Source organism: Vanacampus margaritifer, chromosome 2 (assembly GCF_051991255.1).
Source record: "Vanacampus margaritifer isolate UIUO_Vmar chromosome 2, RoL_Vmar_1.0, whole genome shotgun sequence".
NCBI lineage: Eukaryota > Metazoa > Chordata > Actinopteri > Syngnathiformes > Syngnathidae > Vanacampus > Vanacampus margaritifer.
The window spans coordinates 24,723,909-24,750,991 of NC_135433.1; the positions used below are offsets into that span (position 1 = coordinate 24,723,909).

Here is a 27,083-nt window from a genome sequence, read left to right on the forward strand (position 1 = left end):
CATTGAGGCGTTTTTTGTATGTGTGTACTATATGTATTTATATTTTCATTTCGCTTGTTGTTAAATGTTATTTTATTTATTTATATAATATATAATATATATTTTTTAATTATTTCAACATAGCCAAGATAAAATTTAAAAATCAAAATGACATCCCCCCACAAATGAGCCTAAATTTGAAGCCGGATCCTTTGAACTGTGAGCCATGCTTGCTTTCTAGTTACAGCAACTACAAGCAAAATGGTATTCATGAAAATCTTACATCATGTCATTCCGCGATTGTGACTTCAAAGAGGTAAAGTTGCTAATGTCAACAACACAAATTGTGTTTGATTTCAAAAGTGCCTATATGCATGCTATACTGTGCGCGGCCGCCAGGTGGCGGCCAAACACTTTATAGGTTTTTGGGGGGATTTGTGCAGGAAGTCATCAGGGCAACTTCCTGCATGCGCACTTGTGGTCACAGTCATTTTCGAAAATACAACAAAAAAAAACGTGTTGCAGACACACCCTGTTGCCTTCCCAACACACTGTGCCTGCACGCGCACACACCCACGCACACGCACACGCACACACACAGATATTTATTGTGTATATGTTGAAGAATTGCATAAATCCGAGAAAATAGTGGCATTTGTTTTATATATAAATACAAATGAGTAAAAACATTGAAAAGATTTAAAAAAAAAGGTCTTGGAATGAGGGAGAGACTTCCGGACAGGAAGCAGGAAACAGGAATGAGTCTTGACTTCCTGTTCAGCATTTGGTCGTCTGTGAGCTCTTGTTGGCGTTTTTGTTGGTGTCCATGTTGGCCACCAGCAATCGCAGCGAGTCTCCTGAAGAGCGAATTACTTCACGCCCACTGGAGAATAAAAAACACTTTTAATAAAGTTGACACTGGCAAATTCACCACTCATCCATTGTCAGATTGTATTGATATAAATGCTTGATAACAAACATATTTAAAAAACACATTTAATTATTTGGCTTGCCACTAGAGGGAGCCAGTGTACAGTGTCGTATATGCAACTGGTGGTGGTGGTGGTGGTGGTTGGGTGTAGCAAATCCGATTTTCATGAAAAAAAAAATCGATTTTATTTTAGGTCCATATATTTCCCGCTCTCACATTCCAGATGTTTCCTTGCACACACTTTTACTTACACGCTGTAATCCAATCCGACCAAACTGACGCCGTTGACAGCGAGGATTCGATCTCCCGTCTTCAGGCGACGGCACAGAGCAGCGGGCGAGTCGGGAACGAGCGACTTGACGTAAACTCCGCTCATCCTCAGCGCCGTCTTCTGCACACGCAAAACAAAGAGAAATAGCGTGAGGAGATTGTCGGTAAAACTAAAGCGATGGTTAGCCTGAAGGAAGCGGTACCGTGCCGTCCACCAGCGCCAAGCCGAGTCCGTGAGGGCCGCGGTGGATCTCCACCGTGAACACATCATCGTGTTCGTCGTCGTCGTCGTCTTCTACACCACGCCCACCATCTGCATATAAACACGTCAGAAACAACTTAAAAAAAGAAGTAATTAAGGTAACAATATGACGCTGCTAATGCTAAGTGTTAAATTTCATGCAAGAGCTTGATTAAGATATTGCTTATGAGTTTTTTTTAGTTAGGAGCCAATGCTTGGCTGATTTTTTTTTGCTTTCAAGTTGCGAGCCAAAATTACTAGTCACTATTGCTTTCTTGTTATTTTTAAGACAAATAAATTATATTTTTGTGTGAACCCCTAAAATTGGCCTACCGGCTTCCCCTTATTGTTTTTAAAAATTCAGCCCCAAAAAACAATTTGAAATAGCAACAGGAAATGTGTTTGACGTGTCTATCATGAGAAGACCCACAAAAATATCTTCAGAAGTCCTGGCAAAAATGACTTTGGAAATTGACCATTTTGGTTTGAAGCAGCCATTTTAAACATGCCCAAACCTTTTTGAAAATTCAGTTCCTGAAGATAGTTGGACTTAGTGACTTGAATTTTGGCAAACATGTCATGTCATGAGTAGACCCACAAAAAAAGTCTGTGGAAGCAATGTCTAAAAAGTCACAGGAAGTCTATCATTTTAAGGTCCAACCACCCCACACCTTTTTGAAAACTCAACCCCCAAATACAGTTTGACATAACAACATGAGATTTGGTTGGCATTGTCTGTCATGAGCAGACCCACAAAAAGACTCAAGAAGTCCTGGACAATTGATATAAGAAGGCTGAAATTTTGATTTTCAATGGGCTATTTTAGGTTCATTTTGTTCTATTTCTATGTTCCTTCAGACAAAATTGTCATAAATTGAAGTTGTCACAGATTTTTTTCTGATTGCTAACAAATTTGACGTACACAAACTAGATGAATCTACAAAAAAACCCACTTGTGTTTTGGTCAATGTGTGCAAGAGGATCACCACGGCAAAGTTTGATGACTAGCAATACAATACAAAACTAATATATCATTTTAAAATTCACCCTCTGAAGCCAGTTTGACTTATGGTTCATAGGTCGTATCATGAGAGGACCCACAAAAAAAGTCTCAAGAAGCCATATCTGAAAAGTCACAGCAAGTCTGCCATTTTGTTTGAAAGTGGTCAATTTGGTCGTTTGCAGTGATCTTTTTTTTTTTTCTCTCCCAAATTCATTCCCAAACTCAATTTCTTTTTAGCAACGTGGCTTTTGGTAGACATGTCTATCATGAGGAGACCCACAAAAAAAGTCTCACGAAGCCATGTACGAAAAGTCACAGGATGTCTGTGACTTTACTTTGAAACAACTGTTTCAGGGTTATTTGGAATAAAGTGGAATATCTTCAAGGTAAACATTTACGAGCGATTGCTAACATTTCAAGCTCTTAGACCTTGCCAAGAATTTGTCTTTTTGTCATTGTGTCTGAGAGGCGCTTTGCGGCAAATTTGATGCCGGGCCAGTAAACAAAATTCCACATTGTCTGAATGTGACCAAACATCTTATGTGTGATGAAGTTTTGAAAGCATGCATAGGCACTTTTAAAGCAAAGCGTTAAAGCCAACAGTAGTATTCCCGCTGCACCCCCTGCATAGCTTTTCCCAGCATGCTGAATACGCACGCACGCACACACACAGAGTGAGTGTAGGTGGCGCGAACAAAGGCGCACGCGTCCGATTAAGATTCCATGCAGCAAGCGGACTGTAAATTGTCCTGACGGGTGGCCGCCGCTGTCGCCGTCGTTCTTTTCTGTCCTGACCTCAGCGCCTCGCTGTAATTCTTGGCTGCGATTAAAGGATTAGCAAACTTTCCAAATAACGTTTAGCCAGCCCGCAAAGCATGATGGGAGCACGCCGGCACATTCAACAACAAACGCGGGTTTTTAATTTCTCGATCAGGAATCAGTTAAAAGTGATTAAAGTGTTGAGCTAGAGTTGGGGGATTCAAAAGAGTAAAAAATAATAAATAAAATGAATTATATACTTTAATGAGGTTATTTCTTTTATGACATACAGTAATAGAGAATAACAAACTTCAAACGATAATTACAGAGTGAGAAATGAGCCAATGAGAGTTAAGACATCTGCTTCAGATCAAGTCAATCCTCAAGCTTAAAGCAGCACGGCGGGGGGGCTTGTGAAGGGGGGTGGCGTGAGGGAGGGGCTGAATATGTGTGTGTGTGTGTTAGGTGGGTGAGGTCACATTAGCAGGATGAACCTTTTAAGTAAGTACTAATGTGATTTAAAATTCAACTTGCAGTAGAGCAGTGCACATTTTCCTTGGACTATTACAACTTTTTTTCCTCCCAAAAATAAAACTTTCATCTCATACTAAGTACCCCTTTGTTTTTTTTCATGAAAGATATTTCCTAAAATAAAACAAAAACAAAAAATATATAATCTTGAACCAAAACTTTTTTTTATCATAACTGTTTTCTGCAAAAATATCTGTTCTTCATTTTTCTCAATTTTCTTATTTATTTTTGACTTTTATTTAATATATACATAAAAAAACAACTTTTGAATGTACTGTACAGTAATCTAAATAATAATCAATGAATAGTTAATTGTGCAAAACTATTATTATTGTTCTTATTATTAACTGTACATACCTCACAGCTAACACAATATTATTAATTTGCTACCACACTACATCCTGCTGCGCACATCAACATTAAAATAGCCCAACAGAATGACAACATTTGACGCGAAGAATTTGCATAGTGCAGTTGTTGTTGTATTTAGTTAAGGCGGAGTCGTGCACTTCACCAGAACATTCCGAGTAAAAGAGGAAACATTCTCCTTGTGCCCACATCACACTCCTGACCTCGTAAAAGTTGACCAGAAAACATTCAAGTTGAAGGCACGAAAAACAAAAAGGCAGCTCATAAAAAAAAAAAGCGTAACAGAGTAAAACGTAAAAGTGAGATTGCTGTGATTGAGAGTAAGTGAGAAAGATTGAGAGTGTGAGTCAGTGTGAGTGAGTGAGCAAGAGAATAAGAGTGTGAGTGAGTGACTGAGGGTTGTGCGAGATGTGTTTAAGAGAGAACGTGTGTGTGTGTAAATGTGAAAGAGTGAGAGAGTGAGTTTGAGAGAGAGAGTGAAAGTGTAACGATATGTCAGTGTCAGCAGTATGCAAGTTGTCTGAAAAATGTGAAAGTGGATAAGACTAAGAGTGTGTGTAAAATCATGTGAGTGTCTGTCAGAATGTGTGAGAGCATGCGCATGTGAGTGTAACACGTTTGCTGGCGCTTGTTACCGCTGTTGTGTTGAAGCGGGGCGTCCACCTGGTTTCCCTGCGGGGTGTTGGGAGGCGTGAGGAGGCAGGACGGGTCCAGAGGAGCGCTCTGGTTGGAGACTTCCCGCTCGCCGTCAAGTTCCACCCGCTTCGGCTTTCGGGTCGCCATGTCCGCGCTGGCGTTTGGGTCACCGGCAGGTTCTGGGGGCTCGGTCTCACGGGAGGAGGTTGCAGACAACGCTGACGTGTGCTCGTCAGGCGCCAGCTGAGGACGTCATCGGTCAGAAGGATGGGAAAGACGTGTGAGCACTCATGCCATGGCTTAAGGAATGACCTCGTAGTGCCCTACCAGTATTAAATCATTCACTGCCATAAATTGATTAAAAAAAAAAGATTATTAAAAATTCGGGGTGTCAGGCGATTACATTTTTTAATCGTAATTAATCGCATGGCTTCACTAGTTAACTCACCATTAATCACAAATTTTACATCTGTTCTAAATGTACAACAATTTTTTCTTCTTCTGGATTTTCCTAATCTTGTTAACAAAAGTGGAAAAAAATGTTAAACTAATAGAAATAGAAATAATTAACTCATTCACTGCCATTGACGCCTATAAACGTCAAAAATTCATTTTAACAGTTTCTATTAGTTTAATTTTTTCCCCACTTTTGTTAACAATAATTTGAAAACTTAGACATAAAAAAAAGATCTTAAAAAAAAAGATCTTAAAAAAAAAAGATTATCAAAAATTAAGGGCGTCAGGCAATTAAATTTTTTAAATTGTAATTAATCGCATGACTTCAATAGTTAACTCACGATTAATCAAAACTTTGATATCGTTCCTAAATGAACAATAAAAACATTTCTAGGTTTTTATACTCTTGTTGACAAAAGTGGAAACAAATGTTAAACTAATAGAAATAGTTCAAATGATTTTTGGACGTCTATAGCCGTCAATGGCATTGAATGAGTTAATAGTTCAGTGCTAGAATTTTACAATGTCACTAGTGCTGCCAGTAGCTCACAGTTGTTAACTAGTTTTCCTTACTAGTAGTAGCAACAAGTATTTTCCCGAACTAGTATACCAAAGTTGTTGTACTAGTGAGGACATGTACTATGTACATGTCCTTTAGTTTGATATGAAAGATACGGAAAGAGATTTCCAAGCAGTAGATGAAGTCAACTTGCTGACTGTGTTGACGTGTTACCTCCTCCACTTCCTCTTCTCGGCGCAGACCTTCCCTGGGGGAGGTCTGGCCGATGGCCTGCTGCAGGCGGGCCAGCTGCTCCAGGAGGGCGGGGTCCTGGTGGGCTTCTTCCAAAAAGAAACTCCTGCTGGGCAGGATGAGCGGCGGGTGCTGGTCAAAGCTCTCCAAAATGTCTGCTGCGCACACACAACACACACAAATCATCCTGATGAGTACAGGTAGCAAAAGAACTCACACTCTAAGTAAAATAACTAATTGTACTGATCAAGAAAAATAAGTACACTCTTAAATGTATGGTCCAACATTTAAAACTGACGCTCGGGGAAGCCGAGGACAGAAGCCAACCAGGAACGAGTGTGAAAGCAGTCCACCAATCAGGAGCGGGGGTTCGCACAGCAATATTTGCATATGCCACTGATAGTCAGTTACCTCCGCGGCTTGACTGGAGTCTCCGCCTAGAAACATCCCGGACAGGCCAGAACAAATCTGTCGGAATATACCTTTTTAAAAAATTTGCATCGAGTCTACAATCATTCGACTTTCAAATCAATCAAAAACAACGTTTTCCCACAGCTAACGTGAAGTGGAAAAAATACACCTCACACTGTTCGTGTTTCTTCAGATTAGATGGAGAATGTTTGAAGGACAGAATCTGTTAACTTTCAGGCTGACACAAAACAACACACTCGCCACTACTGATTTCTGTCATTACTGTACGTCTTATATACGTTGTGTCGCCATCCTCAGTGGTTTAAATAAGTAACAAACCCTTTTGACAAAATGAGGAGAAAGTACAGTGTTTTTAAATAGAAGGAGTAAAAGTATAACGTTGTCAAGAAAAATAAATACTCAAGTATAGATACCTGAAAAATCTATTCAAGTACAGTACCAACGTTTTCGTACTTTGCTACATCTCCTAATGTTGAGTCATCTTGTCCAAACTGAACATTTTTCTTACTTAAAAATATTTCTAAAAAGAGGCCAATTGATTTGTCAAATAAAGAAAAGCACGGATGGAGTGCGCGTGGATTTTGTGTCCTGATGAGTCATCACTTTGTTGTTTGTTACATGAGCAATAAAGTTTCTCAAATTGAAACGCGTCAAAATAAATCCTCTTTGTAACCTGTTGTGATCTATTTCTATTGCTGTGTTGTTGCTGAGTCGTGTTCATGTTGGAACTTTTTTTTTGCGATGTGCGTCATCGGATATTTAACACAAGACGCATAGTTGTTAGCACGCACGCGTACGATGATGACACCAGCAACACAACTGCTAATGGCTGGCTGCGTGTGCGCGTGTGCGTGAACCGACCCGTCCTGCAGGCGTCGTCAGTGTATCCCGGTCCAGGAGTCCAGCCTGCGGGTCGGTTCTTGCCGGTGCTGTACTGGGTCAGCATGTGCTGTAGCTGCGCCGCGTTTAAGGCGGAAAACTCGGACCTCAGGGAAGACCACGACGCCTGCGGGCACAAGAAAGTAAACAGCTTCTGAAAGCACGTTGGGGGCGCGTGTGCTCCAAAGTCACAGGCTTCACTTTACAGCTGCTTCAGCGAGTTGTTGACGGACAAACGGAATGAAATCTGCACATGTGTTTATGAACTTTGAGCTTGAAAGGCCGCGAGATGGTGAGCTCATCATCGTGGTCCACTGAAGGAAACCTCAGAAGACCACTTTTAGAAACCTCAGCGACACACACACATGCAGACACGCACACACTGCAGTTGGAACATGTGCCCATTGATTATGCGCGACTGCGGCGGGGCCGTGTCCCAGAATAACTGCGCTGCTGTGCACCACATCCACTTGCTGCACTAGAAGGGGTGGAGGTGGGGTTTGGGAGGGGTCAATAAAAAACTCATCCTGACTCATGGTAGCAACTTTGAGTCAAACAAGACACCAGCTATGTTTGTTTTCATAACTGTAATATCATAATTGTTTGCATATTTCTTGTAGTTTTTGTTTTATATTTCTGCTGTGACAGCTGCAGTTATAAAAATAAAGTACAAATGTGTTGAACATTTAACGTGTTGATTTCATGTTTATTGCATTTTTTTATGTGTGTTCATGTGTACATTTTTTATTTTTTTTTAAATGTGTTGTGTATGGTTGTCAGACAGGAAGTAGAATGAATTTGGTCAATAAAGGTGTTTGTATTATGAGAGTCTCCTTGGAAAAAAAATCACCACCACTATCAGGGCTCCGTGCCTGGACGCAAAACTATTGCTCGTGTGTTGGAAGGGTCAAATGGGGACGAGGTCTGACCTGCAGCAGCGTTTCTTTGGGCGTGGCCAGCAGGTTGATGGCGGCCGAGAGTTTCTGGAAGAAGTCGGCGGCCACATCGGCCAAACTGATGCTCTGCAGCCAGTCCATCAGCAGGTCCAGGTTGGCCCGCATCTGGACCCCTCGCGACCACTGGTAGAAGCCGACCTCCGAGCCTTGAAGACAAACAGCAGCTCAGTCGGGGCACAAGTACATTGAGATCGCCGTTTCACATTTATTGAGCCTTGGCACATACCTAACATTCCAACAACCTCACCATGCACTGTCAAACCAAAACGTCACAAAAAGTTTATACACCCAGTGCCTTGCCTTATGAGTAGGGGCGACCGTTTCGTCAGCCGGCCAATTTCATTCGCTCTTCTGAAATCAACAAAAACCAGCCAAAAAATAAAATAAAATAATTGGCAAAGAATTAGAACATTTTTAAATGAAGAACTAAAGAACAACAATTCATATGTTTATTGTTTAAAGTGTTAGATGACAGAAAAAAGTAATTTTATCCATTATGTATTCTTTAAATTAATCGGACGATTAATCGGTTATCAGTATTTTATTCTGTCAAATATTGTTATCTGCCTCTGCTTCAAAATATATCTATCAGTTGGGCCCTACTTATTTTGTAACCCTAACTTACGTGATTTTCAAATTACGAGCCATCACTTGATTTGAGTTACAAGTGAGCTTCAGAAACAGTTGTGCTCATAAGTTTACATACCGTAGGGCTATGTAGTACACAATTGTATGTCTGCCAAATAGTGCTGATATATACAGTTTTGCCATATGGTGATGCCCTCTCATGTGGGCAAGGACGGCCAAAGTAGCGATTCCCGTTTAGCCGTTTGTTAAAGAGAGCAAACGATAAATCACCCCAAAACAAAACAAGAAGCAGAAGTGACTCTCCAAGTCCTGGTGGCCTTTATTAGGCCAAGCCCCTTAAAGGCACCCATCCAACACATGAATACGACAGTATGTAAAACTATGTTATTTCTTTACATTGTCTTTCATCATGTTTTTATACAATACAGAGGAGCCTGCATATTTGTGGTTTGACATTCTTGAATTCACCTACCACCATCTTAGTTGAACAAACATACATTCATTTGTAGCAAAAAAATGAGAATTCCTTGACCAATTATGTGAAAGTGGACAACTGATGATCTTTCACTCCAAATGGGTGTTGTAAGCATTGGTTAGCATAGTTAGCTTAGCATGCAGCTACCTCTCTCCATGAGCGCGTTGAAGAGCGAGGCGTTGATGAAGAAGAAGAGGTACGCGCACAGCTGCAGGCAGATGTCAGCATGCACCTGGAAGGAGGTGAAGAGCTGCAGCGCTTCCTTCAGGACTTCCAGGATGCCGCTCAGGCCGTCCGGCACGCGCAGGTGCCCGCTCTCCGAGAACGGGTTTCCGTCCAGTATGGCCGGCAACGCAGAGTACATACTCTGCAGAACACAAAAAAAAAGAGGAGATGTTTTTAGTAGCTACGCCTAGGCCTGGTTCATATGGTCTTAAAAGTCCCTGAGAAGTGACAATAAAAATGACACAACAGAGAATGGTGCTGTTGATGACTCTGACACATTTGAATGGATAAAACAACATTGAGGGGCAACCACGAGGCACTCTAAAGTGAATGCACCAGCGCAAAGCCCTGGTCCACACACTAGTTTTTTTCTCTCCACTCACTCTTCCACGTTCTCGTCGACACATTTCTAGCAATTGTTTTCAAACGTATAATGTATTTTGAAGAAAAATCTTTGTTTTATAGGGCCCAGCCAGATTAATCGGACAATATTAGTCTGAAAATTGGCAGATTTTTTCCCTTTAAAAATAAATAAATAATTTATTTAATTTTTTTGCACACCAAAACATAAGACAACAACATAAAAAAAACTAGCCCCTCAAAAATAAAAACAAAACATACAAATTAAAAACAACAACATTTTTGCTAAATTTATCCAATATGTTGTAAAGTTAGACAAATACTAAAGGTATTGTAAAACATTCAAATGTTCACTGGCAATTCATATATTTTTCATTGCAAGTAATAAAGCACCAAAAAAACAAGTTCTATTACTCATGATGTATTTTAAAAATTACGGTAATTGGCTAATTAATTGGTTAAAAAAAAACTCCAGATTGGTTGGAAATGTAACGAATGATTACATTATCGATATTGACCGTGCATCTTGGAAACCAGCTCCTCTCTGTTTGCAGCCTTGTTCATGGAAGCACAAGCAGCGTATATGAGTAGTGGTGTGCTTTGGACAAAAAAGGATCCTGAGCAATGACAACCACCCAACCCCACCTCGAGACTCCCTTGGTGCTTCCTGTGGACTTATGAGGAAGCGGGGCAGGAGAAGGATAAAACGAGCGGGAACGTTGACCACTGCACTGATTCATCATGTTGCTCTCATCTTCATTCTTCTCATTGTTCCACACACACGTGTGACATCACCTCCGCAGAAAAAGACCGCTGACTCACAAACATCCGCTTGGTTGCCATGAAGACCAGCGCAGAATGTGTAAAGACGTGCTTACGCATCACTAACTTGACTTTTTTTGGGGTCTTTCTAACAAATTTGTGATCACGTTCTTGAGAAGTCGACATTGTCGATGTTCTCAGCATTCCGACACTATTTACAGGAAATTAAACTCCTCCCTCCCTTCCTTACATACACACACGCTTGCTTCCTCTCTGGAAACACTATGCGTGTGTGTGTGAGAGAGATGTTCTAACACTGTGTGTACGGACAAAAGCATGAGGTCAGACAGTGACCCGAATCAGCCAGTTGAACTTATTAGTGACAGAGATATGAGGACCAGTACTGGCCAAAAATTACATTTATTTACCTCTTCTCCCTCCTGGTACACATGCACACGCACACACACACACAAAAAGAAACTCTCAAAAAACTCACACACAATAAAAAAATTAAAAAACTCACACCCAATGCCAACAAAAACATTTATCCACTTTTTTTCCTTTGTGTGTGAGAGTTTTCGGTGAATAAGTGGACTCCTTTGACTGTGTGAGAGTTTTTTCGGTGTGAATTAGAGCAGTGGTTCCCAAACTTTTTTGTTTTGTGTACACCCGAACCTTTTCGTCATACCATGAGTACCCAGTCACTCATGAGTGTTGATGGTTCGATTCTCCAAAATGTAACAACTAATTACAAAATGTTTTTTTTTTACTCTGTCCCTTCATTTTTAGCATTCAATTCTCTTCTTTTCAACTCAAATTTACCATTAAAAATGAATATGTTGCCTTGAAAATAAACACGTAAAATATGTTTAAAATGACAAAACCTGTCTTTTAACACTTCTCCCCCAAGGGAAATAAGTTGTAACGCGTGCATACATACCATTTTAATTGACAGGCTAACCAAATGCCTGAGAATATTTCATTATCTTTTTGGAAATAATCAATTAAATGCTTCCTACAATAGTTGGGAAACACTAAATTAGAGTTTTTGGAGTGTGTGTGTGTTTTTCTTTGATGCATGTGACTTTTTTGGTGAGTATGATGGTTCTTTTGGTGTATGTGTGAAGATTTGGGGGAGTTTCTGGCATGAGTGTGAGGTTTTTTTGCTCTTGTTTTATATGTTTTTCTGTCTGAGTGCGTTTTAAATTATGAAAATGAGAGTTTTTTGTTGTTCTTTTGGGTGAGTGTTCAAGGTTATTTTTGGTGTATAAGTGAGATTTCCCCCCCCCCGCGTCAGTAGTGTTTTTGTGTGAGTTTTGTTGCGTGTGTGAGGGTTTTTTGGTGAGTGTGAGTGGATTTTTGGCAAATATGTGTGTTTTTGTTTTAAGAGGTAGATGAGTTTTATTTTTGGTCTGCTTGAGTATTTTAGTCAATGTGAGAAGTGTGCTTGTGTGTGAGTTTTTTTGTGCATACAAGGTATTATGGTTTCATTAAGTTTTTTTTTGCGTGAGCGTGGAGAATTTGTTTTGGTGCATGTGAAAGAATTCTTGGTTTGTGTCGAGTTTTTTTTGTGAAAGCGAGAGGCTTTTTTTGTGTGTGTGTGAGAGGATTGTTGGCGCATGGGAAAGGGTTTTTAGTGCGTGTTCCGCTATCTGCCAGGCCTTTCCCTACTGAGGGCTGCAGATAAGGTGAGCTGATCTTTCTATTGTGTGCGCCGCTTGTTTACACAGTACACTTTACGAAACACACTTTGTGTGTGTGTGTGTGACAGAGAGAAAGGGGAAGAGAAAGAGTGAGAATGTGACTGCCATAGTAAACATGTGAGAGTGTGAGAGTAAGATGTGTGTGTTAGTGTACTGTATGATAATGTATGAGAGTGCGAGTGACCTTAGTGAGATAGTAGACGGACTGTTGGAAGGTGAACATGATGACCTCCTCCAGAACCGTCATGGCCTCCTCGCAGGCGGCGCGAGTGGACGCCAGCTCTTCCTCGTCCATCAGACCTGTCGCCATGACGCCTGCGTGAGTGACGGGCGGACGGACGGACATTTGCGGCGCCGCGGCTCACCTGGCTGGTGGCAGTCCTTTCCGGCGGCCATCAGCTGAGGGACGCGGTACTGGATGAAGTGCAGAAGCTCGATGGTGTTGGCCATCCAGGCTGCCAGGGGACGCAGACCTGAGATAAGTTCTTGTATCTGCGGCGGAAGGTTGCCTTCAGGCCTGCTAATCGGGACATAAAAGTTTCCGTCACGAGAAAATCAATTAATGTACTTTGGTAACTTTTGTGTTTTTGTTGTTGTAAGAAATAAGTGAAGAAATGTTGAACAGAAAGGTTTTAATTTCAGTGCAGATTGAGTTAACTCACCTGTCTGACTGCATCGACGCAAGCTCCTTGGTCTTGTCCTATCACACAAAAAAAATAATAAAATAAAAAAAGAACAACAGGACAAGAAGTTGAGTTGTATAGAAGACAGGCTGATTTGTGGTAGAGTTGAGTTGCATCTAAAGAAAGTGTCGTTTAGTGCTAATTTTACAGTTGTGTCTAACTGAGGTTGTACCCAGACAGCTTTCTGCACGCGTGACGCAATGTTTAGCAGGAGGCGCCGGAAGTGGTCGAGGTCCCGCGCGGCGGCCGAGCAACGGATGCACATGCTGAGCAGGAAGGCGGCCGTCAGCTTGGGTCCGGCGTCAGCGGGCTCTGACATGTCCACGATCTCCTGTAGGACCTCGTCCTCCCGCTCCACATCGTAGCTTAGCGTCACGCCGCCGTCTTCCGCTAAATCGTCCGTGGCCACGGCGGGAGGCCAGCCGCACGATTGACAGGTGGGCAGCGGCTCGGCGGCCCAGTTGGGACAGAGTCGGCTCATCCAAGGAGGCGTCTGCGGAAAGGTTGTTAGAGAAAAAACAAACAAAACTGAAATTGAAAATGTTTGTTGACAAAATTAAACAATAAGAGTTTAAGAAAAACTACTAAATGCAATGACAAATGCCAAAGTTAATTAAAAAGTGAACTATTATTGTAGTGAAAATATGACCTTTCCTTTGTTGATAAAAAAACTAAACTAGCACAATAGTGACAGCATTCATTGAAAGAGCAATTTGTTATTGTCCACAATTACGGGCAAAACATGCAAATTTTGATAACCGATATGATCAGCTGATTAATTTAAAAAAATATACATACAATGGATGCCTGGATACTCGAAGATTAGCATTTTTTTTTTTGTGCCCAAACCAAAAAAGTTCTTTTTGGATGAGTGTGAGAGGTTTTTAGTTTGGTGTGAGTGGATTTTTTTTGGGGTGGGGGGAGGTTTATTCCCGTTGTCACGTTTCGGTTTTGTATGGGTTAGGGTTTTGTTTATTTTGTTGTGTTTGTTATGTCTTTCTGTCATTGGTGTTTGTCTTGTGTTCCTGTATATTTCCCCCCTGTCTCGTTATGTCTGATTAAATCCACCTGTGTGTGCCTGTTTACTTCCCACTGTGTTTGACCAATCGGTGCCCTCTTCCTATTGTGTTCCCCAGGTGTGTCTCATTAGTGTTGGTGTATTTAGTCTGTTGTGTTTGTCCAGTCGGTGTGGGATCATTGGCTATGTCAGGTGTTGAAGTCCTGTGTGGGAGTCTGCGCGCCCTGTCGCGGCAAGCTAAGCCTTGTCACAGTTAAGTCGTCTTTGTTTCAGTCTACTTGTCTATGTATTAGTCTAGTCGTCCTCGTCACAGTTATGTTCTCCACGTTCCTGCTAAGTTCTCCACGTCCAGCCAAGCTTCCCAAGTTCTGCCAAGTCAGCCCCGGTCAGTCCAGTCACGGCTACCAGCCTCCTCTCGCCTGGTCCCAGTCCTCTCACCCGTCCCCACTTGTTCCAATAAATGTTCTCCTTTTGTTCACAATTCCTGTCTTCCTGATGTGTCTCCTCGCCTCGATGGGTTCATTCTCTCCTACGCGCAACGTTTCATGACACCCGTTTTTACCAAAAATTTGGGGGGTAAAAAACGGAAACAAAAAAACATCCCCAATGCATTTACAATAAGTGTCAATAATATACAGATTTTTGCTAATTATGTCGGCCCCTGGTCCCGATCCCCCCCCAATGAGCAGGGGGTCCACTACAGTATAATGAATAAAATAACTTGATCATTAAAAATGTAATTTTTAAGTGATACATTTCAAATTTTAAGGTGGTAAGCTAACACCTTAAAATGTGCAATGCATCACATTTTACCGTGGAATGAATCATGTCACAATGTGAAACCGAAATTGTTTTTCCTGGTGTGGCAAAAATACTTAAAGCTAGCTGATTTTGAAAACCAAAAAGTCCAAAACAAACAAACTTTGAGAACCTTGTTGTGCAGTGTTCTTGCCGCCGTGCCGGTGGGGTCCTTGAACATGAACAGGTAGTGCTCCCCCAAGCCCACCAGGTCGCCAGGGTGAAGCTCCACCTCCTCCTTCAGGGGGGCCCCGTTCTTGGTGACGAGGGCGCCGTGAAGCGGCTTGAGCACGGTGGCCGCATCCAGACGGCGCACGCGGCAGTGGCGGGGGAGGACGTCGGGGGCGAAGAGCAGGATGTCCACCTTCAGACGCTCCTCGTCCTCGCCGGCGCGGTGCTCGCCACAGCGGCCCAACACCGTGCTGCTCCCGCTGAGTAGGTAGATGACAAAATCCTGTAAACAATATACATGTCAGCACATTTGAGGACGGGTTGTCATTAGGATTGTTTCTTGCTCTACATTAAAAAGTGGTTATTTGTGTAAGATATTTCATATCAGGCAGTAGTGGGAATAAGTGACTATATCATAGTATTGGTGGTAGTTTTAGTGGTAATAAGCCATAACTACTAAATTTATGTTTTCTGCTCAGATCGAGGAGGGAAAATTGACTATGCGAACAGGACACAGGACAAGATAATCACTCAGAATCATCTTTGAAGACATCCCATAATCAGGCCTTTGCTGACCTTTCGAAGGGGGCAGAAATACTCGGACGGGTCAAAATGCGCGTACACGTGTGAAGTGTTTCTGGGGATGAGGCGAAGTGAAGTCTCCTGAAAGACTTTGAGCGGCTCAGCCAGTCAAAGCGTCATCAGACCCATCGTGAGCGTCAGGTGACGCACGTGAGACAGCCTCGCGTCTGCGATGTCATCGTCAAGTGGACTGCTCAGGTCACATGACCTGACTCCAGTCGAACTTCATTTTAGGGCTTGCATGAAAGTTAAAGGTTAAGACTTGAGATTTGAGACTACTCCTGTCTGCCTCACATAACAAAAAGAAAAGTGCTCAAGCTTTCTGGAGGCGGGGCGTGATCTGATTGGACGGCCGCTCCCCCCCACTCTCATACCCTCTCAGAATAACCCACCTGCTTGTAATCAGATTTATCTGTGTGTGTGTGTGTGTGTGTGTGTGTGTGTGTCTGCATGTCCTCCTCTGGCGCTGACAGACGCTTAGCGTGTGCCAACAAAAGGACTTCTTGTCCTGTCCTTCACACACTTGACCCGTGAGCTCACTGTCAAGAGCTTTTGTGTCGTGCACATGCACAGTCGCGCACACTTAGTGTGTTTCTGTAGTACAATCAGACCTAATAATTAATCAGCAATCAAAAACACTACCTTGGTGTCTCCAGACCCATGCCAAGGCTTGATGCACTAATTTATCAAATATAGAACATATACAAAAATGTATAGCATATATAAAAAGTATTATTGTAAATCTCCAAAAGTAATACATGAATGGAAAATAATTAAATTATATTGCAATGATTTGAGTGAATGTACTGTATTGCTTAATTGATTACACTACTAATTTAATATATTATTAATATATTGTTATTATTTTTTTAAGTATTACATTCTGGCCAAAAATAAATAAAAAATAAGTCTGATTGTGTATGAACACATAAAAGGATCCAGTCTGGACTAAAGGTGCATACACAAATCTAATTTATTAATTAGGGGTAGAGTAGTGTGTAAAATTAATTTAATTCACTTAGTTTAAAATTAATTATTACTCCTTTTTTATTTTGTTAATTGGACTTTTCATCATATTTGAAATTAATAAACTATATTATTAATGTATTACAAATTATTATTTGTATTTATTTATTTTTTATTTTGGCCCCCCAAAAAGAATGCAATCTGAGCGTGTGTGACCACAAATGGGATCTAAACTGGATTAAATGTGCATAGACATACAAGTAGCACGTAGCATGTAGCGCGTCACCTGTCTGTGGTTGTATCCATGCAGGAGGAGGAAGTAGGGGAAGTCAAAGGGCGGGTGTATGGAATACTGCGTGGCGTTGTCGTCGCTGCTTTCCGTCTCCTCCTTCTCCATGCCCAGCAGCCTAATGGCATCCTTGTCCTCATCCACATCCTCACACTTGTCCTGGTTCTGAACCCGGGCATGGCGCACAAGACGGGCCTCTTTGCCCATGGCGCTCAGGTCCATCTCGCTCAGGCTCCTCCAGAACTCCGGCCCGTCTGCTTCCGTGCTGCTGTCTACAAACAGTGAGGTGGCCCTGGAGCGGTTCCGCTGAAGCTTGCGAGCTTGAGCGTTGATGCCTGGACACAACAGACGGCAGCATCAAGACCAAGATGGAGATGAGAGACGAAGGCAACATATAGCCCGCTCAGTTCTCTTATCTTATGGTTACTATTTTATGCACATTCGAGGCATCAGGAGCAACTTGGAGTTCTTATCGAACCCACAACCTTCCAGTTGGGAGACCACTCTACCACCTGAGCCATGCTGCCCACACACAATGTTACTGGCTGAGAATGAGATGAGATGAAAGATTGAGAATATCCACAGACATGCTAAAAGGGACACATGGCAGTTAATTTGATGATTTGTGGGACTTGAAGCCTGAACTTCCTGTGCGAGCAGGAAGCGTAGTGATAGCGGCGCCTTGATAAAAGTTATCACTCCAACCTAGAGTGGCGCTCAGTGGCTTTGGATGCCTCAGCGTCGTAAACAAAGATAAGGACAGCTTTGCTCTCCCATGGCCGCCTTCCATGAGCGGCGCAGATAAGAAGAAGGACAAAGGACGAACCGTTAAAGGGCTGACTGTGCGTCTCCCCTAAATCCTTCCAAAAGCCGAAGACACCACTGAAGGAAAAGTGAGATGCAAAGACACATAGACAAACATGCCTCATCTTGTGGTTTGGCCCGTTGCAGCGATACGTCAGTGTGGCAGCCATTTACCTTAACTCATTCACTGCCATTGACGGCTATAGATGTCAAAAATCCATTTGAACTATTTCTATTAGTTTAACATTTTTTCCCACTTTTGTTAACAAGAGTATGAAAACCTAGAATTTTTTAATTGTACATTTCGAACAGATTTAAAATGTGTGATTAATTGTGAGTTAACTAGTGAAGTAATGCGATTAATTATGATTAAAAAAAATTATTGCCTCCGTCCGTCCGTCCGTCTTCTTCCGCTTATCCGGGGTCGGGTCGCGGGGGCAGCAGCTTTAGCAGGGAAGCCCAGACTTCCCTCTCCCCAGCCACTTCAGCCAGCTCATCCGACGGGACCCCAAGGCGTTCCCAGGACAGCCGAGAGACATAGTCTCTCCAGCGTGTCCTGGGTCGTCCCCGGGGCCTCCTGCCGGTAGGACATGCCCGGAACACCTCCCCAGGGAGGCGTCCAGGAGGCATCCGAACCAGATGCCCGAGCCACCTCAACTGGTTCCTCTCAACGTGGAGGAGCAGCGACTCGACGCTGAGTCCCTCCCGGATGACCGAGCTTCTCACCCTATCTCTAAGGGAGAGCCCGGCTACCCTGCGGAGGAAACTCATTTCGGCCGCTTGTATCCGGGATCTTGTTCTTTCGGTCACGACCCACAGCTCGTGACCATAGGTGAGGGTAGGAACGTAGATCGACCGGTAAATCGAGAGCTTCGCCTTTCGGCTCAGCTCCTTCTTCACCACAACGGACCGATACAGCGTCCGCATCACTGCAGACGCTGCACCGATCCGCCTGTCGATCTCCCGCTCTAACCTACCCTCACTCGTGAACAAGACCCCAAGATACTTGAACTCCTCCACTTGGGGCAGGACCTCCTCCCCGACCCGGAGAGGGCACTCCACCCTTTTCCGACTGAGGACCATGGTCTCGGATTTGGAGGTGCTGATCCTCATCCCAACCGCTTCACACTCGGCTGCGAACCGCTCCAGTGAGAGCTGGAGGTCACGGCTTGAAGAAGCCAACAGCACCACATCATCTGCAAAAAGCAGAGATGCAATGCTGAGGCCACCAAACCGGACCCCCTCAACGCCTCGGCTACGCCTAGAAATTCTGTCCATAAAAGTTATGAACAGAATCGGTGACAAAGGGCAACCTTGGCGGAGTCCAACCCTCACCGGAAACAAATTTGACTTACTGCCGGCAATGCGGACCAGACTCTGACATCGGTCGTACAGGGACCGAATGGCCCGTATCAGGGGGCTCGGTAACCCATACTCCCGAAGCACCCCCCACAGAACTCCCCGAGGTACACGGTCAAACGCCTTCTCCAAGTCCACAAAGCACATGTGGACTGGTTGGGCGAATTCCCACGCACCCTCGAGGATCCTGCTGAGGGTGTAGAGCTGGTCCACTGTTCCACGGCCGGGACGAAAACCACACTGCTCCTCCTGGATCCGAGATTCGACCTCCCGACGGACCCTCCTCTCCAGCACCCCTGAATAGACCTTACCTGGGAGGCTGAGGAGTGTGATCCCTCTAAAGTTGGAACACACCCTCCGGTCCCCCTTCTTAAAAAGGGGAACCACCACCCCGGTCTGCCAATCCAGAGGCACCGTCCCCGATGTCCACGCGATGCTGCAGAGACGTGTCAACCACGACAGCCCCACAACATCCAGAGCCTTCAGGAACTCCGGGCGGATCTCATCCACCCCCGAGGCCCTGCCACCGAGAAGCTTTCCAACCACCTCGGCGACTTCGACCCCAGAGATAGGGGAGCCCACTTCAGAGTCCCCAGACCCTGCTTCCTCAAAGGAAGGCGTGTTGGTGGAATTGAGGAGGTCTTCGAAGTACTCTCCCCACCGGTTCACGACGTCCCGAGTCGAGGTCAACAGCACTCCGTCTCCACTATACACAGTGTTAACGGTGCACTGCTTTCCTCTCCTGAGACGCCGGATGGTGGACCAGAATTTCCTCGAAGCCGTCCGGAAGTCGTTTTCCATGGCCTCACCGAACTCCTCCCATGCCCGAGTTTTTGCCTCAGCGACCGCCAAAGCCGCATTCCGCTTGGCCAGCCGGTACCCGTCAGCAGCCTCCGGAGTCCCACAGGCCAAAAAGGCCCGATAGGACTCCTTCTTCAGCTTGACGGCATCCCTTACCGCTGGTGTCCACCAGCGGGTTCGAGGATTGCCGCCACGACAGGCACCAACCACCTTACGGCCACAGCTCCGATCGGCCGCCTCAACAATTGAAGCGCGGAACATGGTCCACTCGGACTCAATGTCCCCCGCCTCCCCCGGGACAATGGAGAAGCTCTGCCGGAGATGGGCGTTGAAACTCTTTCTGACAGGGGATTCTGCCAGACGTTCCCAGCAGACCCTCACAGTACGTTTGGGCCTGCCTGGTCGGACCGGCATCTTACCCCGCCATCGGAGCCAACACACCACCAGGTGGTGATCAGTTGACAGCTCCGCCCCTCTCTTAACCCGAGTGTCCAACACATACGGCCGCAAGTCCGATGACACGACTACAAAGTCGATCATCGAACTACGGCCTAGGGTGTCCTGGTGCCAGGTGCACATATGGACACTCTTGTGCTTGAACATGGTGTTCGTTATGGACAGTCCGTGGCGAGCACAGAAGTCCAGTAACAAAACACCACTCGGGTTTCGATCGGGGGGGCCATTCCTCCCAATCAGGCCCCTCCAGGTCTCACTGTCATTACCCACGTGAGCGTTGAAGTCCCCCAGTAGAACGAGGGAGTCTCCAGGGGGTGCGCTCTCCAGCACACCCTCCAAGGACTCCAGAAAGGGTGGGTACTCTGAGCTGCTGTTCGGTGCATAAGCACAAACAACAGTCATGACCCGTCCCCCCACCCGAAGGCGGAGGGAGGCTACCCTCTCATTCACCGGGGTAAACCCCAACGTACAGGCGGCTAGCTGGGGGGCAATGAGTATGCCCACACCTGCTCTGCGCCTCTCACCGTGGGCAACTCCAGAGTGGAAGAGGGTCCAGCCCCTCTCGAGAGGATTGGTACCAGAACCCAAGCCGTGTGTGGAGGTGAGTCCGACTATATCTAGTCGGAACTTCTCAGCCTCGCACACCAGTTCGAGCTCCTTCCCTGTCAGAGAGGTGACATTCCATGTCCCCAGAGCTAGCTTCAGTAGCCGGGGGTCAGACCGCCAAGGCCCCCGCCTTTGGCTGCCACCCAACTCACTGCGCACCCGACCCCTTTGGCCCCTTCCACCGGTGGTGAGCCCATGGGAAGGGGGACCCACGTTGCCTTTTCGGGCTGTGCCCGGCCGGTCCCCATGGGTATAGGCCCGGCCACCAGACGCTCGCCTTCGAGCCCCACCTCCAGGCCTAGCTCCAGAGGGGGGCCCCGGTGACCCGCGTCCGGGCAAGGGAAACGAAAATCCAATGTTTGTACTCATCATTGGGGTCGTTTGAGCCATGCTTTGTCTGGTCCCTCACCTAGGACCTGTTTGCCTTGGGTGGCCCTACCAGGGGCATGAAGCCCCGGACAACATAGCTCCCAGGCTCATTGGGACACGCAAACCCCTCCACCACGATAAGGTGATGACTCACGGAGGGGAAAAATTAAGGGGAAAATAAAAAAATTATTGCCTGACGCCCCTAATTTTTAATAATCTTTTCTTCAAAAAAAGATTATTATTTTTTTTTATTTTAATTAAAATTTCTTTAAAAAAGAAAAAAAAGAAAGAAGAAAAGATGATTAAGAATTAGGAGAGTCAGGCGATTACATTAATCGCATGACTTCACTAGTTAACTCATGATTAATCACAAATTTTATATCTGTTCTAAATGTACAATCATTTTTTTCCTACGTTTTCATACTCTTGTTAGCAAAAGTGGAAAAAATGTAAACTAATAGAAATAGTTCAAATGAATTTCTGACATCTATAGCGGTCAACGGCAGTGAATGAGTTCAATTGAAATCTGGATTAAATGTCCCAACGGCCTTGCACTGCACCGTCACCAATGGAATGCGTGGTTGCCTATGGTACCTGCTGTGACGGTATCCCGCTCTTTCAGGCTCTGCTCCTCCACGCGGACCTTCAGCTGGATCTCGAAGCGTCGTGAGAATCCTTCTTTGGGTTTCCACAGCGACTGCAGCACCAGCGGCTTCTCGTGGTCGCCCACCACGCGGAAACATTCCCGCCGCCACTGGCCGCCCACGCCGGTCTGGCCGATCACGTCGCACAGCACGTAGGCGCTGGCGTCCTCTTTCTCCAGACTGTACCTGAACAGGGACAACCACGGTCAACACCCGATGAGGCCTTCAAGAATTTGTTCACAAAAATGTGATTTAATTGCCATTGAAATTGATTGTTTCCTCTTCGATTATAGAAAAGACAAATTACATTATTCAACTTTTGCTTGTGTTTCCCCCCAAAATGTGGCATCATTTTTTCATGTTGTTTGACATGTTTATTTTTATAGGAAACTTGCAAATATGCTGTTTTTGATAAAAACAACTTCTGTTGCTGATTAATAGAGAATGGAAAAAAGCTAAAAACGTTTTTGGGGGAAAGGGAGAGTCTACCCTTTGTTTTTGCTCGGTTATCTGCTTATATAGTCACACAAGACAAGAGTTTGTGTTTCTTGAAAAATCACTCAAAATACTCTAAAATGGCTGCTAGTCAATATGCAAAGCAGGTGTACGGAACCCTGGTCCTCGAGAGCCACCATCCTGCCTGTCTTCCATGTCTCGCTCCACCAACATAGGAACAGGATCGTTATCAGGCTTCTACAGAGCTTGCTGATGAACGGATAATATGAGTCAGCTGTGTTGGAGGAGGGAGACTTGGAAAACAGGCGGGACAGTGGCTCTCGAGGACCAGGGTAAGATCTACTTCTACGCTCAATTGTGATTCTGACCTGTCCAATGCTTCTTTGAGGAGCTCCTTGGCGCTGGACTGCGTGGTGGCCAGGACACTCTTATAATTGGCACCCTGGCAAATGTCACTGCCGAAGATCTTGAGGATGCCAGGCACAGACAGCTGGCAGGACAGCTCGGCCGGGTCGTCCTGTGCCGAAGAGGAGCCACCCTCGCTGCCGCTTCGGCGGAGATTGGGGCTGTGGTTGAACACGCCGGATAGACGCTTGTTGTTGTTGTTGTTGTTGTGGCGCCGGATTTTGGACTTGGCCGGCTGCCGGACGCCCGAGCTCTCGGTCGAGCGGATGGTGCCGACCGAACTGTTGGACCTGGAGCGCACAAGATAACATGTTTAACATGTAAACAATAAACATACTCATCAATCATATAGAGCGAATCCCAATTTAGAAGACGCAAGAAAGCACTATATTTGTTATATGAAGCTCCTCAACTTACTTCAACATATTTCTTTGGCACTGAGATGCCACAAGATGTCGGAAAAGCACTTTTCCATTTAAATAAAGCTTCGCAACTCACATCAACATAGTTCCTTAGCACCTGAATGTCACAAGATGGCAGCAAAGCACTATTGTGTCCAAATGAAGCTAATGAAATCATATTAGCAGTTTCTTGATATCTAGAAGCCCTAAAACGGCGGATAAGCACAGTTTCTGTCGAAGTGAAGCTATTCCGCTCGCTTCAACATAGGTCGTTGGCAACAATATGCTACAAGATGGTGATATCGTACTATTTATGTCTATAAGGATAGACTGATTATCGGCTGGACCAATTATCGATGCCGATATTCAGCATTTTGACGAATATCGCCATCGGCCTTTTTGAAGAATCATACGGCCAATAATATATCAATTTAAAAATGTGTCAACTTCAGGAAACTATTTATTTCAATTTTCAGTTAATGTTATAAGAGATGCTGCTGACACTGTACTCTCTGCACCTTCTGTTTTAGTTTGAAATTATAACTAAGATGAGTAAAATTTTAATACTGAAAGTAGGGCTGGGCAATATGACCAAAAAATAAAATCTCGATTTTTGCAGTCATTCAGGACGATTACGATTTTAATTGATTTTAATCTAATAAACCCAACAAACATTTATTTAAAATTTTTCATTTATTAAAAAATAATTCCTGTGCAAAAATGTTGAGACAACAATAATGTATACTAATTCTAAATTAGTTTTAACATAAATTTAACATTTATAGATGGTTCTCAAATGCCACAATTAAGTAGTTGGTAGCTATTGTAAACATGTCTTGTAAACCACCCATCCAGCATTCTGCCACATGTGCAAAATGACAACTCACAAAAACATTTGAATATAACAGAACATAAGAACAGCAGCTTTTAATAATCCAGAAGACAAAATTCGATTTCACGATTTAGCAAATTTTCAACGATTTGATTTTTAGAATGACGATGTATCGAATTAATTCAATTTATTGCCCAGCCCAAACTGAAAGATATTTTGGAAAACTTTATTTACTGTAGAAAACAATAGGGAGCTATTTACTTTTTTAAAGTTTTTATTTAACTTTCAAAGACATGCTACTGCCCTTGGGAGATCCCTGAACTTTTTGTTAAATTCTTAAAACAAAGATGTCTATTGACTAAGGTAAAAAATAATTTAGCGCCAATATTTTACGAATCCTAAAAGTTGCTCAGTAAACATATGCTTAAAAATTCAACAAATTTAAGAGCTGGAAGTTGTATTTTTTAAAATTTTGATGCCAATATTTTCCTTTTTAGTGAAAATTAATATTTGCTCCAAATACCAGTTATCACCGTCCTTGACTACTAATAATTGGTAACGGTATCTGCCCTGAAATAACCATCTTATCTTATCTTTAGTCTAAAGGAAGCTCTTCCGCTCACTTCTGTTCTGTATAGTTCAAATTCATCAAGATGTCACAAGATGGTGGCAACATATTTTTTATTGCTTTGATCTGAGTACACAAACAGGAAATGGAGAGCAAAAGAGGATAAAGTATGTGTATCCTGTTGATCAGGGTTGGGAGGGTTACTTTTAAAATGTAATCCGTTACAGTTACAAGTAACCTGCTAAAAAATGTAGTTGGTAATGTAATCCAAGTACCATAATATTAAAGTAATGTAACTTGATTACTTTGGATTACTTTTGGATTACTCCAATACCGAGTATGCTCATGATAAATGAAATGAAAATAAATATCACCACAATATATATTCTATACAATGTGCCCTTGCTATTTGCGGGGGTGATAGGGACCCGGGCAGCCTACAAATAGCAAAAATCCTTGTGTAATTAAAAAGCATGTAGGCTATTGATTGATTGATGTCCATGTGCTGTTTTCAAACTGTCACTGAAAGCACAGACAGATAGACAGATAGATAGATAGATAGATAGATAAGATAGATAGATATAGTCATCCAATGAGGATGACGATGTGCGACATCAACTGCAAAATGAACTTTGCTAGCTAGCAAGAAGCTACAGCGCGTAGCATGCCGCTGGACTCTCAGCTCAAACTTTTCGCTCCTTCAGCAAGACGAGTAAGATCCAGTGAATACTGGTCGCCATTTCCTCTTCCCGTCTTTTTCAAATTGCCCGCAGCGTGTGAAGGACACGACTAGTCAGTTTGTTTGTCCCCTCCTCCCCGACATGTAGCAACGTAATCGCCAATATAAATAAATGTACCTTTAATCTGATTGCATGTTTGTCCTGTAACTGTAAGGGAATAGTTAATTTTTTGGGGTAATCTGATTACGTAACGGCGGTACATGTATTCCGTTACTCCCCAAGCCTGCTGTTGATACACATACTTGTATCACAACAGAAAATTGGGACACTATTACTGTGCAAGTACAGCAAATATTTTGTACTTTGTCTAGCTATCTAATCATTCTGTCAGATATGAGACTCTAATACAAAACAAACAGAATTAAATCTTCATCTCAGATGAAAGGAATTAAATCTTCATCTCAGATGAAAGGACAGGATGGACATACTATAAACCTGAACGTTGGCTCAAGCGAGCCAGTCAGTGTGCGGAGTGACTGGGCTTGAGTTGTGGAAGCTCTTGAATGAATGGGCATACTTTATTGCTTGAGGGAATGAAGTAACTGAAGAGCCTCACTAGCGACTGTCATCCTTTGACTACATACAAGGTTGTAGTTAGAAAATACAGTACAGCGTAAACTAGTATAATGTAGAGTAGTAGTATGTTGTAGAAAAAGTCAATTGCACTGGAAAGAGTATGTATACAAAGAAGAGCCCATGCACGTTAAAATGTAGTTTAACATGAGTGCTGCCAAGTTCCAATTGGTTGATCTTACTGTGTTGATCCATTGCTGGCTTTCCGGCCAAGTTGGGCGAGTCTCTTCTTGGGAGAGCGGATCAGCAAGCCCACCACGGCGGCCTGTTTATTGACGTGGCTGCTTCTCTCCTCGCTAATCATCTTCTTCTTAGATCAGCACATCAATATCATTGTCGTCACCATCCTCACCATCATCACGTCCACATTGGAGGAAAAGGTCCAAAACCACCCTTGCAACTTTCCCTCCACTTGGCGTCCATGAGAGCGGCTAGTAGCTTGTTTAGTTAGTTAGTTAGTTAACATAATTCTAAAATTTGACAAGCTTCTATCGGAGCCAAAGTAGGTCCAAAGCCCAGAGATGTTTGTGGGAGAATAGAACGAGGAGTAGAAGAGCGTCCGTTCGTGGTGTATGCCTGCGTGAAGTTTGTGAACCTGCCTCCACCGACTGGAGCCCTCTCCTCTGTGACGTCACCGCAGCATCACGAACGCGCGCCCGCAAGCACGGAGGCGGGAAGAAAGTGACGCGCGCGCACACATAGTGGTCAACTCGTATAAATACAGTATATGACTTAGTTAAAAATCAGTTAATGACTCAAACCGCTATTTCTACTGAATTAAATCCAATTTTCAGAAGATTAATCACGTAAACGTGTTTAGACTGAATGTTATTTTTTTAGACCGTTGTTGTGATTGTACAGCATAGTGTGGTCAACAAACAAGCGTGAACGTGACTCTATTTGTCTCACAGTGACATCTAGTGGTCAACTCTTGTAAATGCGAAACTTGACGTGCAGTACGGGTCAGTTATACTCAGAAAAAAATAAAAATAAAAGAAACAACTGACTTGTCCGTACAGTACCTCAATATACAAAAGAATACGAATGTAGCGGTTGACTGTTAATCCCCTTTTTAATTTGATAGACAAAATGTAGTCGGATGCCTAAGGCTTAGGTTTCAAACGTTTTACGTGCTGACTGTGTACTTACCTTCAGCTTTCTAATGGTAACTTTGGAGAAACGTACAACAAACGTATACGAAGGAGTCACTGAATATCCAATTTTCAGAAGATTAATCACGTAAACATTTGTTTAGA

At 43.6% G+C, this 27,083-nt stretch overlaps 1 protein-coding gene across 2 annotated transcripts; it reads right to left on the minus strand.

Moving 5' to 3' along the window:
* Positions 1-625: 625 nt before the first annotated feature.
* LOC144044338 (ras-associating and dilute domain-containing protein-like) lies at positions 626-26,472 on the minus strand. 2 transcript variants are annotated; one of them, XM_077558679.1, is made up of 17 exons: positions 26,010-26,472; positions 22,677-23,003; positions 21,803-22,038; positions 16,811-17,148; positions 14,939-15,259; positions 13,162-13,482; positions 12,969-13,006; positions 12,672-12,823; positions 12,491-12,606; positions 9,404-9,623; positions 8,167-8,339; positions 7,220-7,364; positions 5,909-6,084; positions 4,719-4,962; positions 1,384-1,493; positions 1,162-1,301; positions 626-862 (listed from the first exon to the last, which is right to left on the minus strand). In XM_077558679.1, exons 1-17 carry the CDS (start codon positions 26,129-26,131, stop codon positions 757-759), a joined length of 3,285 nt encoding a protein of 1,094 aa, XP_077414805.1. In that variant the 5' UTR covers positions 26,132-26,472; the 3' UTR covers positions 626-756. The 2 variants fall into 2 exon arrangements, with proteins under 2 accessions (XP_077414805.1, XP_077414804.1); XM_077558678.1 differs by having other exon boundaries at positions 12,672-12,826.
* Between the last annotated feature and the right edge of the window lie 611 nt (positions 26,473-27,083).

What these genes read in the sequence shown, in the direction of transcription:
- LOC144044338 (XM_077558678.1), bottom strand. Translation starts at nt 26,131, where the DNA reads ATGATTAGCGAGGAGAGAAGCAGCCACGTCAATAAACAGGCCGCCGTG. An exon ending in GCCAGCAATGGATCAACACA is followed by an intron (nt 23,004 to 26,009) that starts GTAAGATCAACC and finishes TGTGCGCTCCAG; the next exon opens with GTCCAACAGTTCGGTCGGCA. An exon ending in CAACGCGCTCATGGAGAGAG is followed by an intron (nt 8,340 to 9,403) that starts GTAGCTGCATGC and finishes TTTGTCTTCAAG; the next exon opens with GCTCGGAGGTCGGCTTCTAC.